The sequence below is a fragment of the Nematolebias whitei genome, chromosome 5, assembly GCF_014905685.2.
Source record: "Nematolebias whitei isolate Nwh7 chromosome 5, NemWhi1, whole genome shotgun sequence".
In the NCBI taxonomy this organism is placed as follows: Eukaryota; Metazoa; Chordata; class Actinopteri; order Cyprinodontiformes; family Rivulidae; genus Nematolebias; species Nematolebias whitei.
The window spans coordinates 29,898,578-29,911,733 of NC_056502.1; the positions used below are offsets into that span (position 1 = coordinate 29,898,578).

At 38.9% G+C, this 13,156-nt stretch overlaps 1 protein-coding gene across 1 annotated transcript in view; it reads right to left on the reverse strand.

Annotated features, from left to right (window-relative positions):
- Window positions 1-13,156, reverse strand: part of LOC119410362 (CUB and sushi domain-containing protein 3) — a 416,314-nt gene that overhangs the window by 199,626 nt on the left and 203,532 nt on the right. The window contains exons 26-27 of the mRNA XM_037677273.1: window positions 12,712-12,899; window positions 12,202-12,396 (exon numbers count right to left, since the gene is read on the reverse strand). Coding sequence (XP_037533201.1) covers window positions 12,202-12,396; window positions 12,712-12,899 — 383 coding nt within the window. The remainder of the gene's footprint in view (window positions 1-12,201; window positions 12,397-12,711; window positions 12,900-13,156) is intronic.

Consider the following 13,156-nt stretch of genomic DNA (forward strand, 5'->3'; position numbering starts at 1 on the left):
ATGTGTATATATATATATATATATATAATCACTTGTTATTTATAGTTCTTAAATGGTATGACTTCTGAAATTTAAAGAAATAAAAACCTGTATTCCCATAAATCTGCAGTAGTTTGTAGTTAGAGCCAGAATGCGATCTTGATATCTGTTTCACGGGGTTAGAAATCAGCACTGCGACTTTGAACAATAATTATACCCCTGCTTGCTGTTGTGTGCCAAACTTTTACTTACATGCTGCTGCTGGCATGTTTTCACTTGGCAAATTGGTTTATTAAAATAGGCCGAAGTCCATCCTGTTTTTCCATTGCATTTCAGAATCTTATCTTAAACTCTTAATGATCCACCTAATTTGCCAAGAGGCCCCCTTATGCAGTTATCTCAGACCTCACGGGCAGAGCCATCAGGTAAGGGACCCTCAACAGTAAACAAACACACGCTCATTTGTCAAAGGAAGGCTGTCACCAGCTGCTCTGGACCTCCTCGACCCCAACACAATGCACAATTCACCGCTGCTTCACATAAGAGGGAACCAAAAGTATTGATGCAAAAACAGGTTTATTAGCACTTTATCCACATTTGATTTATACAGAAGCAGAAGGCATGTAATTAAATGGATGTAGCAATGGCAAATAGGGAGAGTAATTCAAGCTAGGCTGTCAAACCGACAAGTTGCACAATGGGAATTTGAGGCGACCACTCCTGAGAAATAACACTATGCATCTGCAGAAGGTGAGAGCTGCATGAAGAGAGGTAAAGTTTTTTTTTTTTTTAAGATGGACTGATTCTCATCTGACAGTTGAGTACAAGGAAAGAAAAAGTGGACATAATTAAAGACTGCTCACTCTGAGAACTGCTGAGGATTGATAGGTAAAAACAGCATAACTGCCCAGGAAAAGACGAGTTAATAATTCACTTTACACATGTTATATTAACTTCGATTTTTAGATGAAAGTGTTTGAGATTTCCTTTCAAGAAAGCTCTCAGATCATCTTCAAAGTCCAAAAAAGCTGAAACAGAACACTGGCTGTGACTAAAGGTGTTCCAGTTTTCTGGGAAAAATCATTCGACATTTAAATTCAATCCATATTTACAGCGATAAAATGTGTTGTAGCACCAAAACACAAACCTAATTTGTTGAGTTCAATGTGTAAAATGTTAAAAAGAGACAACAGCCTTATTAAAACATAAGTTTTATGCCAATCTCCCCTGTGACTGAGGGCTTTGAATAGCGAATGTTTGTATTTTTGGAGATAGATGAGTGTTTTCTGGACTGGAGTTGGATGGGGAATTTAAGTAAACCTAAATGTTTTTCATGAAAGATATTCAAGCGGTTAGGAGTTACACTGTGGAGAAGAAAGTTTTATCCTTTTTTTCCTTTTTGCTTATTCAAGGCAGCGCAGTGTGATGGATCTAGGTGAGTGGAGAGAGAAATTTTATCCACCACCAAGTGTAATGGTGGAGCCAGAGGGTGGCCAATGGTGGCCTTGTTCACCAAAAATTAATCTTTGGCCACCCCAGAGGACATTATCCTTTTAAGCATTGTAAAAACTAGAAAACATAAGACCGTTCCCTCAAATGATAAGGATGGATGTTTTTTAAATGGTGGTGGCAAACTTGGATATTGACTTAGCAACCCAATTTTTGATTTGGATCTTTCTTACGTTTAGATGCAACGACAAACTAAAGTGGAAGTCGATACATCACGTATTTTTCAAGTTATAATGCTCACAACATGCACGGATGGACAGATGGATGGTTTATCCAGTTCTCTCTGCTCCGCAACAGGAAACAAAAATAAAACTCAGGGTTACAGCAACATTCTTTTTTTTTTTTTTAACAAAGTTATTACTTAAATAAATTTATGAAATGTACAACCATGTTCACAAGCTTTGAGAAAAATTGTGAAAATTCATGGCAGAATTCATGGCAAATCGTGATTTGCATCCATATCTGTCTTTTTGCACGTGTATTCTACGACCAAAATAAGACCCTAGGTATAAAACGTTTCTCCATGGTACCATAAGATCTCAAGAAGAGAGCAAGGTGCGTCATCGGATGTTCAGCTGCAACATTTAGTCCATGATCTAATTAAAATACAAAAGGACCTATCAAAATATTAATAAATTAAGAACAAAATTCTTTGTTTTACTTTTAAGCATCTATACCAAAAATATCCTGACTCCAACATTTTAAATGCACATTTATTATTTTTGTTTTCCTTTTTTTTTGGTATAAATTTAAAGCTGGAATGGGGATCTCTGGATTCTGGACTGTATATAATCCCCCAATCTCCTTTATCCAACCTGCCAGGCAAGTTCAAACAAAAACACAAAAGTTAAAATTCATAGAGAAAAAAATATTGACAACTAGTGGCATCTCTGTGATAAAATTGAGTAATTCATATATCTGAGCCAAGATCGAGGTCAGTAAATGGTAAAAGGAAATGGCAAATGGACTGTACTTATATAGCACCTATCTATCTTATCAAGACACTCAAAGTGCTTTACAACACAATCTGTCCTCATTTACCCATTACTCTACTAGATCTGTAAAAAGAACAATCAGAGCTTTACCACATTCATACACCAATGGGACACACATCGGAGGCAATGAGGGGTTCAGTGTCTTGCCCAGGGGCACTTCAGCATGTGACTGCTGGTGGAATCGAACCACCAACTCTTCCATTGGAGGATGCTCTAACCACTCAGCCACAGGCAGCAGTGAATGAAACATGAGTATTAAAGTCTGAGAGTGAAATAAGAGAAGGTGAATGACAGGTGTCCCCTGCAGAATAAAGAAAAGTGAGTGCTGAATGCTGCATTTTTCAGAAGAAATGGACAAGTGATTATTTTGTCATCGAAGTGAAATGCAAACCAGCGTGCTTGAGTTGGGACAAGACACAGGAAGTGATGAAGCACGTTCAAATAGAGGAGCTGAAAGGACAGATAATGTTCCCGCGTTTTGTCTGAGTTTGGATGAACAATCAATGTTTACAAGACTACAGAGCATCAAAGATTGATATTATGGTGTGTAAGTGTAAATTAATGGCAAAGAAATTGAGGCCTGATGTAGAGGGAGAGTTTGTAGTGGAATGAATCATTGCTGCAACTTGACTGCATTAATACACTGTAGCTTTCATCAAACCATTTGACCAGTTTATACACACATTGGAGTCCACAAAGAAATCTAAAACTAAAAATAATCATTTATTGTGCATGCCTCTTTTTACCTTTAGAAGTGTATCACTGCAAATATAGTAGTTGTGTTTTGAAAGGTAGCAATTGTAAAAAATAAAAATAAAAAACCTACAACTACCAGTAATAGCTTTTTTGTTTAAATTATCCATCCATCCATTATCTTTTACCCACTTTTCCATTTTGAGTCACAGGGTTCGCCAGGGCCCATGTCCAGCAATCATTGTTTGAGGGGCGGGGTACACCCTGGACAGGTCTCCAGTCCATCACAGGGACACATAGAGACAAACAACCACTCACGTTCTCACTCACACCTAGGGACAATTTAGAGTTACCAATCAGACAGGAAATCATATGAAACCAATCAGAGGAAACCAGAGTACCCGGAGAAAACCCACGCATGCACAGAGAGAACAGGCAAACTCCACCCAGAAGGACCCCCCAGACCAGGATTTGAACCGGGGACCTGCTCGCTGAGAGACAGCAGCTCTACTGGTTGCACCACGGTGCTGCCCTGTTTAAACTAAATGTTTGCATAAAATAGATAATTTGGGTTTTATAATTTTACACTTGTTGAATAATACAGGTTTATAAATTATGTGTGGTCCTCAAAGGACTTTGTAAAAATGTAAATGGCGCCCAAAAAAAGAAAATGTTTTCCACCCCTCCTTTAAAGACTGCTTGCTCCAACGATAACACAATAACTTTACTAACTGAAAAACTTTAGCACTACATCTAACTGTACTTGATGACTAAAAAGTCTGATTTTAATATAGGCTTATAACTCTGTTAGGACTCCATGGGGAAAAAAAAATATTGGTCAAAGGTGGCGGTCAGGTTTGTGAAGGAGAACCTGTGGCCTGGAAGTCTCTTGCAGAATGTCATGATCTCTGCTCTGCAGCAGAGAAGTGGGCGTGGTCAAGAGCGCTGGCAGGAGGCAGAGAGCAGCCGGAGGATCATGACATGCTGTGCTCTTTTAGAGCGTTTAAAGTTTAGTAACACTGTTTAGAATATTGCAAGAGTGTGGGAAGGGTTTAAAGCACTGTTTATATACATATACATACATATATATATGTATATATATATATATATATATGTATGTATATATATATATATATATATATATATATATAACCTCCGTGATAAATGAAGGACTACTGTACATGAAAAATGATTAATGCCAAAGAAAATTTTGGATTTAAAGTAAATTTATTTTAGATTTTTGGATCCAAGGATTTATTCAGAATAGGACCGACTTCAGCTCGAGTTATTGCTGCAATGTGCCACAATACCAATATAAATATAACATTTTTACCTTTAAACACTGAATATTGTTTTACGGTAATCTATTTTAGTACAGTCTTGTTTTTGTCGCTGTTTTATTAAAACTATTTAACACCAACATATTACCTAACATAAGACTATGATAAAATAATGTTTAAAGTCCACTAAGTGGTCACAAGGAATCCTTCCAGTTTCAAGCACTTCAGCACAAATATAGTAGGAAATCCAAAAGGGAAATTAAAAGTAAAAAGCAAGAAAACCCCAAATGTTTGGTCTGTAGAGGAGAGATCTGTGTCTGATCACTAAGAAAAAAATTGTAAAATATGACAAATTTAGTATTAGAGTCAGTATTTTAGTTATATAAAACCAAAACATTTTAATGTTTTGTTTTTTAATCATTAAGGATAATGTCTTCACAGACCCTTGTATGCTACAATTTTGCTGTTGAAGATGCTGTTTGATTAAAAAATGCAGGTGGCAATTACGAACTTTATGCCTGCTCCAATCACAGCATGAGAAATATCAAAACCAAGGAACAGAAAGATAAACATGTGCCATCAGAGGACAGTCCTTTTAGCACAGCCAGGTCTGCAGTTCACTTTTAGTCTCAAAGTGAAATAAGACGCTGATGATCTCTTTAGTATTACGCTTATCTCCAGGGCTGATCAGTGAAGTTGTGCAGGTGCCAACTGTAAAAGTAATGAATAGCTCCCAGGTGTGAACGCGTGCGATCCCATTCAGCAGTGCTGAAAATGAGAGCTACATTCTAATTTAACCTTAGCAGATAGAACACTTCAAATATTACAAATGGTGTGATTCAACTGGGTGGAGGGGTGCAGGGTGGTGTCTTGATATTCCTCAAATTATTTCTCTCTTTTCTTCTTTTCTACGATAGTTATAGCGTAGCAATCTATAAGACTTTAGGTGGAAACGGTCAATAATTGTGCAAACCTGTGCAACAAACCAGAATGTGCACAATATGCTTCTGCAGACAGAGACCACACCAAGGGCCTGATTAAAGGCTTGATAAGGTACCTTCAGGTTCGGATTGGGATTTTCATTGTCAAGAAGCAAAATCTGTCACCGTGCTAATTTGGGCTGGATTAGAGATGCATGACCTCTTAACCAATCAATACGTTTAAAAATGACAAAAATAATTACAGCAGCAAAACCATAGACCAGTCCTCTCGGTACTGTTTTCCCCATTATCTTTAACATACACTCACGTGTGTCCACATTTTATGTAGCTTAAAATAAAAGTTGATCATTCTGAAGTATAAAATGCAATGTGCACAGCTAACAATCAGAAAACTGCAGTTCTTGTGTTTAGCCCTAGCTCCACTGCTGTCGCTGTTCCTGTAAACGTTGACTCTCTTCAGCCTTACTTTTAGCCGTCTGTTCTGAATCTCGGGATGGTTTTAGACTCTGATTTTAAGTTTAATAAACAAATTAACTCTGTTCTTCAGAAAAGTTTCTTCCAGTTAAGGCAGATAGACTTAAGCTAAGCTTAAGTCCGTGTTGACCAGATCTGACCTTTAAAAAATAGTCCATGCATTCGTTACAACCCAACTAGACTACTGCGATGCGCTTTATGTTGGAGTCAGTCAAGTTTCCCTTTCATGTCTCCAGCTTGTTCAAAATGCTGCAGCTTGGCTCTTAACAGGAACTCGTAGGTTTGAGCATATTTCACCAGTTTTGTCCTCCCTTCACTGGCTCTCTGTACATAACAATAGATTTTAAAATTCTCCTGTTGACCTTTAAATGCATAAATGGCCTTGCACCCTCATACCACTCCATCTCTGAACTACTTGAACTGTATGTTCCTTCTCGGGCGCTGAGATCATCTGATCAGCTGCCTCTGGTTGTACCAAAAACCAGTCTGAAGCTCAGAGGAGATCGGGTGTTTTCAGTCATTGGTCCTAAACTTTGGAACAATCCATCCCCAACATTAGACAGGACACTTCACTTCCTGTTTTTATTTATTTCTTTAAAACACACCTCTTTTCTCTGACTTTTAACAGTGCAATTTGATTGAGTATTTTATCATTCTGTGTTTTTATGTTTTTCCTTTTGATGCTTTTAATTTATTTTTTGTATTATTTATTCATTAAATTACTGCCATTGATTTTTATTATTACGCACTTTAGTAACAGCTGCTGTTTTTAAATGTGCTTTATAAATAAATTTGACTTGACTTGATTTGACTAAAATGTTAAGAAACGCAACAGGACTTTTGTTCTGATGTTGAAAATGTTCTGCCTCCCATTCGAGAAGCATTTTCAATTCTAAACTGGATTGTGGAGTTCTACACTTTTACCTGTCTCTCAAACCAGGTAAAGGAAACCATTTATGTCAAATGAGAAAAGCAACTCTAAAAAGAGGAAGAGGTCTCAGATTACAGCTCTCTAAAACATAAACCGTTTACACGACATGCTCTTGAGTGAAATCACAGCTTTTCTGCTGCGGTTCTGCTGTTTGGATACATGGTTTCTGAATCCAGAACTTTATTCACAAGATAAGTTCTGGTTGTAGTGAGTCACGTGGGTACGTGCCACTAGTTGTAGTATGACAAATATATGAAATATATATGCATACTATATTCACGAGTTCTTCATCTTTCTGACTGTAATGTCGTGCATTGAATTTTAACAGAAATGCGAACGAGAGACGTTATTATCTTTGACCCATCAAATGAATGGAGTCATTTATTTTCAGAATCAAAGTTTAACATCAAACATTTACATTAATTTGGCAAAATATGAAAATAATAACAGACAAGTTTCACAAATAATGAACTTCAAATCACTCGGCGGTGATTTGAGGACTTTGCTTCAGATATTTCTAAAAATATCTGTACTGATTTATGAGAGAGAGGTGAGTTTAAGATGAACTGGAGATTTTATCTTACAGAGGAATATGTGAGGGAATTTAATCTGTTTAACCAGAAATTGCACGCTCCCATCAGGTATCTCAGCTTGTCCCAGGTACACTTTAGTCGAAGAAGAAACCGTTACCTTGTTGACGATAGATCACCTCAGTAAGAATCCTTCAGACTGATATCAGCGTCTCCGTTGAGAACAGCTAAAATCCTTGGAGAGTCGTGCGTGGTTAGTTCAAAACAGAATTATAATCCCAAAACGTCTCTGGATTCTCGGCAACTCTGACTCTTCATTGTCAGCAGCTCTCAGACTCTTTCAGATCTTCTCAGACTCCAACTCCAAAACTCTCCATAACTCTAACTCTGGAATCTCTTGGAACCGACTGCACTCCATGGAATCTACTGCACTCTGCCAGAACCGGGAAGTTGTCACATTTTAAATGAGTTTACTTCCGAGTTTACTTCAGAGCTTTCTGATTCGTGGATGGACCAGAAAGAGGAGTGGTTTTGTGACGTAAGATGTTATCTAAGCCAAGGTCAGAGAATGAGATTGTTTTAACAACTGACAGAGAGATTATTGCAGGAGAGCAGACTTCGTGGAGTCAACTCTTGGTAATCTTCTGAAAAAGTTTAAACATGACATCTTTCTCGGTAAACATTTTAGTTGACCGAAAACCAACCTTTCACATACTTACGAGCTTAGCTCATTTCAGACAGAAAATCAAGAAATGCATATTAACCTGATTTCTCCTTTGAATGGGGAATAAAATCATTACTTACTGTTTATGTAAAATAAAAATGAGTAGTTCTTTTCAACCTGTAAGCATTGAGTGAAACTAACACAATTTGATTATCAAAACATTTGTAAGACAGTAATGATTATAGGGGATTGTCTTTTCTGCTTGATTAATTCAAGAAAGAAAGTCATCAGATGGCTCAGACTTATTCAGATCAATGAAAATAACAGTCTCTGTCCATCTGGTAGATTTGAGGTCATCAGGGTCAGATGAGGGTCAGATCATCAGGTCATCTGGTTCACTACATGGTCACCAAGGCCGATTCAGAAGACACACAGAATTGGCAAGGAGGATCAGTCAGCCTACCTCTGATGTGCCTCTGTGCCGCCGAGTGCGGTAGTAACAGAGCCGGGTTGGCTGATGTGTGAAGAAAAAATAATAAAAGACAAGAGGACCACCAACTCATGGGATTAAACTACAACAGACAGATTTATTACTGAGGGAATACTGATGATGACACACTGAAATTTTGTAGTTAAAATAAAATAAAAAACAGTTAACCACAAACAGGGCTGTATCAGGTAAGTGATGGTTGGGTGCAACTCAGGATGTAGACCTGACACAATGGATTAAAAAAGGTATCCAAAATGTACTTCTTTGAACAAAGGATCCACGTGTTATACTGATCACCTGGATATAGAAGGAACACAGGTAGGAGTCGTTTGGAGGCTCAAAGAGGAACCACAAAGAGCTACAATGAGCAATACAATACAATGCACTGACTGGGAGTGAAGGACAGAACACACATAAATACAGAACACCTAATCAGGGGGAACGTGGAACACCGTGGGGAAGAACTCAGAGACAGGTGTGCCACATTGAAACTGAGGAGAGGACACAGGAAGGAAACAGAATCAAAAAACATCCATTCATTATCTTTTACCCGCTTCTTCCTTTTTGGGTCACGGGGGTCGCCGGTGCCCATGTCTAGCAATCACTGTGCGAGGGGTGGTGTGCACCCTGGACAGGTCTCAAGTCCATCACAGGGACACATGGAGACAAACGAGACAAACAAACATTCACTCTCTCACACCTAGGGACAATTTAGAGTTACCAATCAGCCTAACATACATGTTTTTGTTCTGTGGGAGGAAACTGGAGCACCCGGAGAAAACCCGCGCATGCACGGAGAGAACATGCAAACTCTACTCAGGAAGGCCCCCGGACTGGGATTTGAACCGGCAACCTTCTCACTGAGAGGCAGCAGCTCTACGAGTTGTGCCACTGTGCTTCAAAAAAAAAAAAAAAAAAAACATCTCAAAAGGAAACCACAAATCAAATGGCAGAAAATCTAGTGAGGAAACCTAAATTCTCACCGTTTGCGAAAGTGAGTTAATTCATTATAGTAGAGACACACGGGAAATGTCCGATACACATTTAACGCATCACGCTCCGCTTCAACCCAAAAGAGTTCTGCTCCACATTTGTTTTGGTTCCGCTCGAAGCTAGCATCTGAGTGGAAGTGGTGGCTTAATCTGTGATTTATGAAAGGCTAGAGGAAGCTTAAACATGGACTGGTCTGCGCATCCATTTTGCGGAACTGCCTTCTGAATGTACAAGCCCACTCAGCGCACACGACAGTTCAGGTCAAAATACATTAATTTTTAAAGTGTCAATACAATTGTTCATTAATTTCTTCTCAGGAAACCCTGACTGGCATGAAAACTACAATGTTTCTATGTAGCCTGTTCTCTTTTTTTGTTGTTGTTGTTGTTGTTTATTCTCAATAAATATTGAAAAAACACAAACATTTCCAGAAGTTGTTCTCAAGTAAACAGGGCATTGCAGTCCAGCACTGAGCCTGGTTCCCAATCAGTTTCACTCTTATTCACCCCTTCAGGCATGTGACTAAAACATTTATCTTGTGAGTCAGGCAAACAAAGACCCTAATGCTTCATTGTGAGAGGCGTGTAGTTCAGTCTGCATGTGAATTTAATTTACACCTTCATGCACGTGACCAGACATCTCTTTGTTGTAAGAGGCCTGTTCCTTAATCTGAATGTGAATTTAAGACATAACTGCATAAAAAGTGTAGAACTTAATAGATCCGTTTAGAATTGAGATAGCTCCACAGACAGGAGGCGAAACGTCTTCAACAGCAGAACAGAAGTTCAGTTGTTTGGTTTTTTTAACCTGTATTTTATTTACCATGTCCTGGATGACTGGGAATCTACACCAGCATTCTGCATTTTGTTTATGTTAAATGGTTTTAAATTCCAATATTTATTTATATTGGGAAAAGTGTAAAATATTAACAAATACCTTATACTAAAACAAATGACAAGAATGTAGGACTGAGGGTTGCAACTCTAAATGTGGTAACAATGACAGGTAAAGGTAGAGAGCTGGCTGACATGATGCAGAGAAGGAAGGTAGATGTTTTATGTGTCCAAAAGACCAAGTGGAAGGGCAGCAAGGATTGCAGCATTGGAGCAGGGTTCAAACTGTTTTACCATGGTGTGGATAGAAAGAGAAATGGAGTAGGGGTGGTCCTGAAGGAGGAGTGGGCTAAGATTGTAGTAGAAGTGAAAAGAGTGTCAGATAAGGTGATGTGTCTGAAGTAGAAGGTCTGATGCTAAATGTCGTCAGTGGTTATGCTCCACAGGTTGGATGTGACAGAGAGGAGAAAGAGACATTTTGGAAGGATCTGAAAGAAGTGATAAAAAATATTCCCAGGAGAGAATGGTGATCAGAGCAGACCTGAATGGACATGTTGGTGAAGGAAACAGAGGGGATGAGGAAGTGATGGGTAGGTTTGGTGTCAAGGAGAGAAACCAGGAAAGACAGATGGAGTTGAACTTTGCCAAGAGAATGGAAATGGCTGTAGTCAAGTTAATTCCAAAATAGGGAGGAGCATAGAGTAATCTATAAGAGTGGAGGAAGGAGTACGCAGGTTGACTACATTCTGTGTAGAAGAGGAAACAATGAGGGAGATTAGAGACTGTGAGGTTGTGGCAGGGGAGAGCATCTCCAGACAACATCAGATGGTTGTGGGTAGAATTATTGTTGTTATGAAGAGAAAAAGAGTAAAATCAGAGAAGACCAAATGGTGGAAGCTGAGTAAACTGGATATCACACATCATCTGCATCATTTTGTGTCTTTATGTTCATTTCTACATTATTACTGTGAAATATTTTATACCAGTACTTGATTACATCTTTGGACAACTAACTTCTACTGACAACAAACAAACTTACTTAAAACAAGCCCTCTCTATGGACTGAATTATTTTTAGTTTGTTTCCTCTTTTTATGTTAAAACAGGCTGTTTAAAAGAGTTGAAATTGCATCTGACAGAATAAGGGTAAAACTTTTTGTCTTGTCTCAGTAAAAAGCAGCACCTGCAGCACATTAATTCAGTCACGGACATTTAATAAGTAGATCTACTTGTGCTTTAAGGATATGGCAGTGATGATTTTATTAATCTCACATTTGCCTTCCTTAAGTCAGCTCCTTTTTTTTGCATCATAATGGTGGTTTGTCCTGAGATGCAGCTCCACTTGATCGCTCTGAGCTGACTTATCAAGCCGACTTGTAGTACCACTGAGCACAATCTTCATTGTCAGGGTGAGCTAAGATGGATTTATTAAAGAAACCCCAGATATGTTGAGCCTGCTTTATAGGCTTCAGAACATGGGAAAATGCATTGGATTAGAGTCAGAACCTTTAAGTCTGAAGCCAGGCTTCTCTGCCAAAAAATATACGGTATCCTTTCCAGGTTTGAGGTAATATGCAGCCTCAAGTGGGTAGATTTGAAAATCTTGTTCACGAGTGCTGAGAATATGGACAGTAAAATGGACATCTGCAATGAAGTATGCTTTATACCCCAGAGCAAAGTCAGAATGTGTTGGAGGCAATTTAAAGACCCTGATTGAAATTGCTTGTAGAAGTGCTGCTGCAGTCCCCATTCTATTCACAACATTGTAGATTCTGCAAATGTTCTGTTATTCTCGTATTACATACAGTAAAACATTTCGTGAACAACTGGGGTGCAGTTCTTTGCTGCACATCAAAGCTCTTTTGTTGTTCCTGAAGCATTGTCTCTTACCTTGACAACTGGGTTTGGCTCGGTCCCATTCAGGTCTCTTGCTGTTGCCCATGACACATGTCAGGGTAGAATGGCCCTGCAGCAGGTAGCCCGCCTCGCAATGAAATGTCACCATAGATCCCAGCTTGTAGTCCGTGCCCATTCTAGTGCCGTTCATTACATTCCCGGGATCAAAACAGGCCTCCCGCAGTTTTGCTGCCAATCCAAGAAAACCACAAAGCTTTTACAACAAAAACAACTGTCTAACACGAGAAGGACTTCAACTGAGGCATACATTAGAATAAATATACCTTGTTACAAGGATTGGCCTCATTTATTAAAACTGTAAATTGAAGCTAATTCATATTGGTAAACACTTAAAACGAAGGAGTCGAGATAATTGATCATATTTCATATTCTTCATTTATAATTCACTCATTTATAATTCACCACAGTAAATCCCCAGCTCTAACAGCAGCGTATTCAACAAAAACATACAAGATTCCCACTTTGCACAGGCAATTAAAGTACCTTTGTATTCCAAATGCACGCCAGTGTAGCTCACAGAGCCATCACTACGAAATGCCAAGTACATGAAGTTAGAAGTGCTCTCGATCTTCTCGGGAAGTTTACTGTCTTGGAAGCTGCCAATCAGATGGGCGCTGCTGTCGGGTCCGTCATAGATGTACAAGAAATCATAGTTGGGCTCGATGCTGAAGCTGCAACAAAGAAAGAAACAAATAAGAGACCTAACAGATTATGTTTGCTTAGACTTAACCTCCAGATTGTCCAGAGGCAATGGCAGATTTAGAATGCATAATATTTCAAAACGAGCGTATGCAAAATGCAAGTCATGCCAAGCAATTTGTTTTGCGTCTTCAGACAAAGAGATAGAAAAGATCCCCCCCCCCCTCACGAGACCCACCCCCCCCGCTCCAACACCACCACCACACTAGCCCGCGCGCAGATGGAGAGG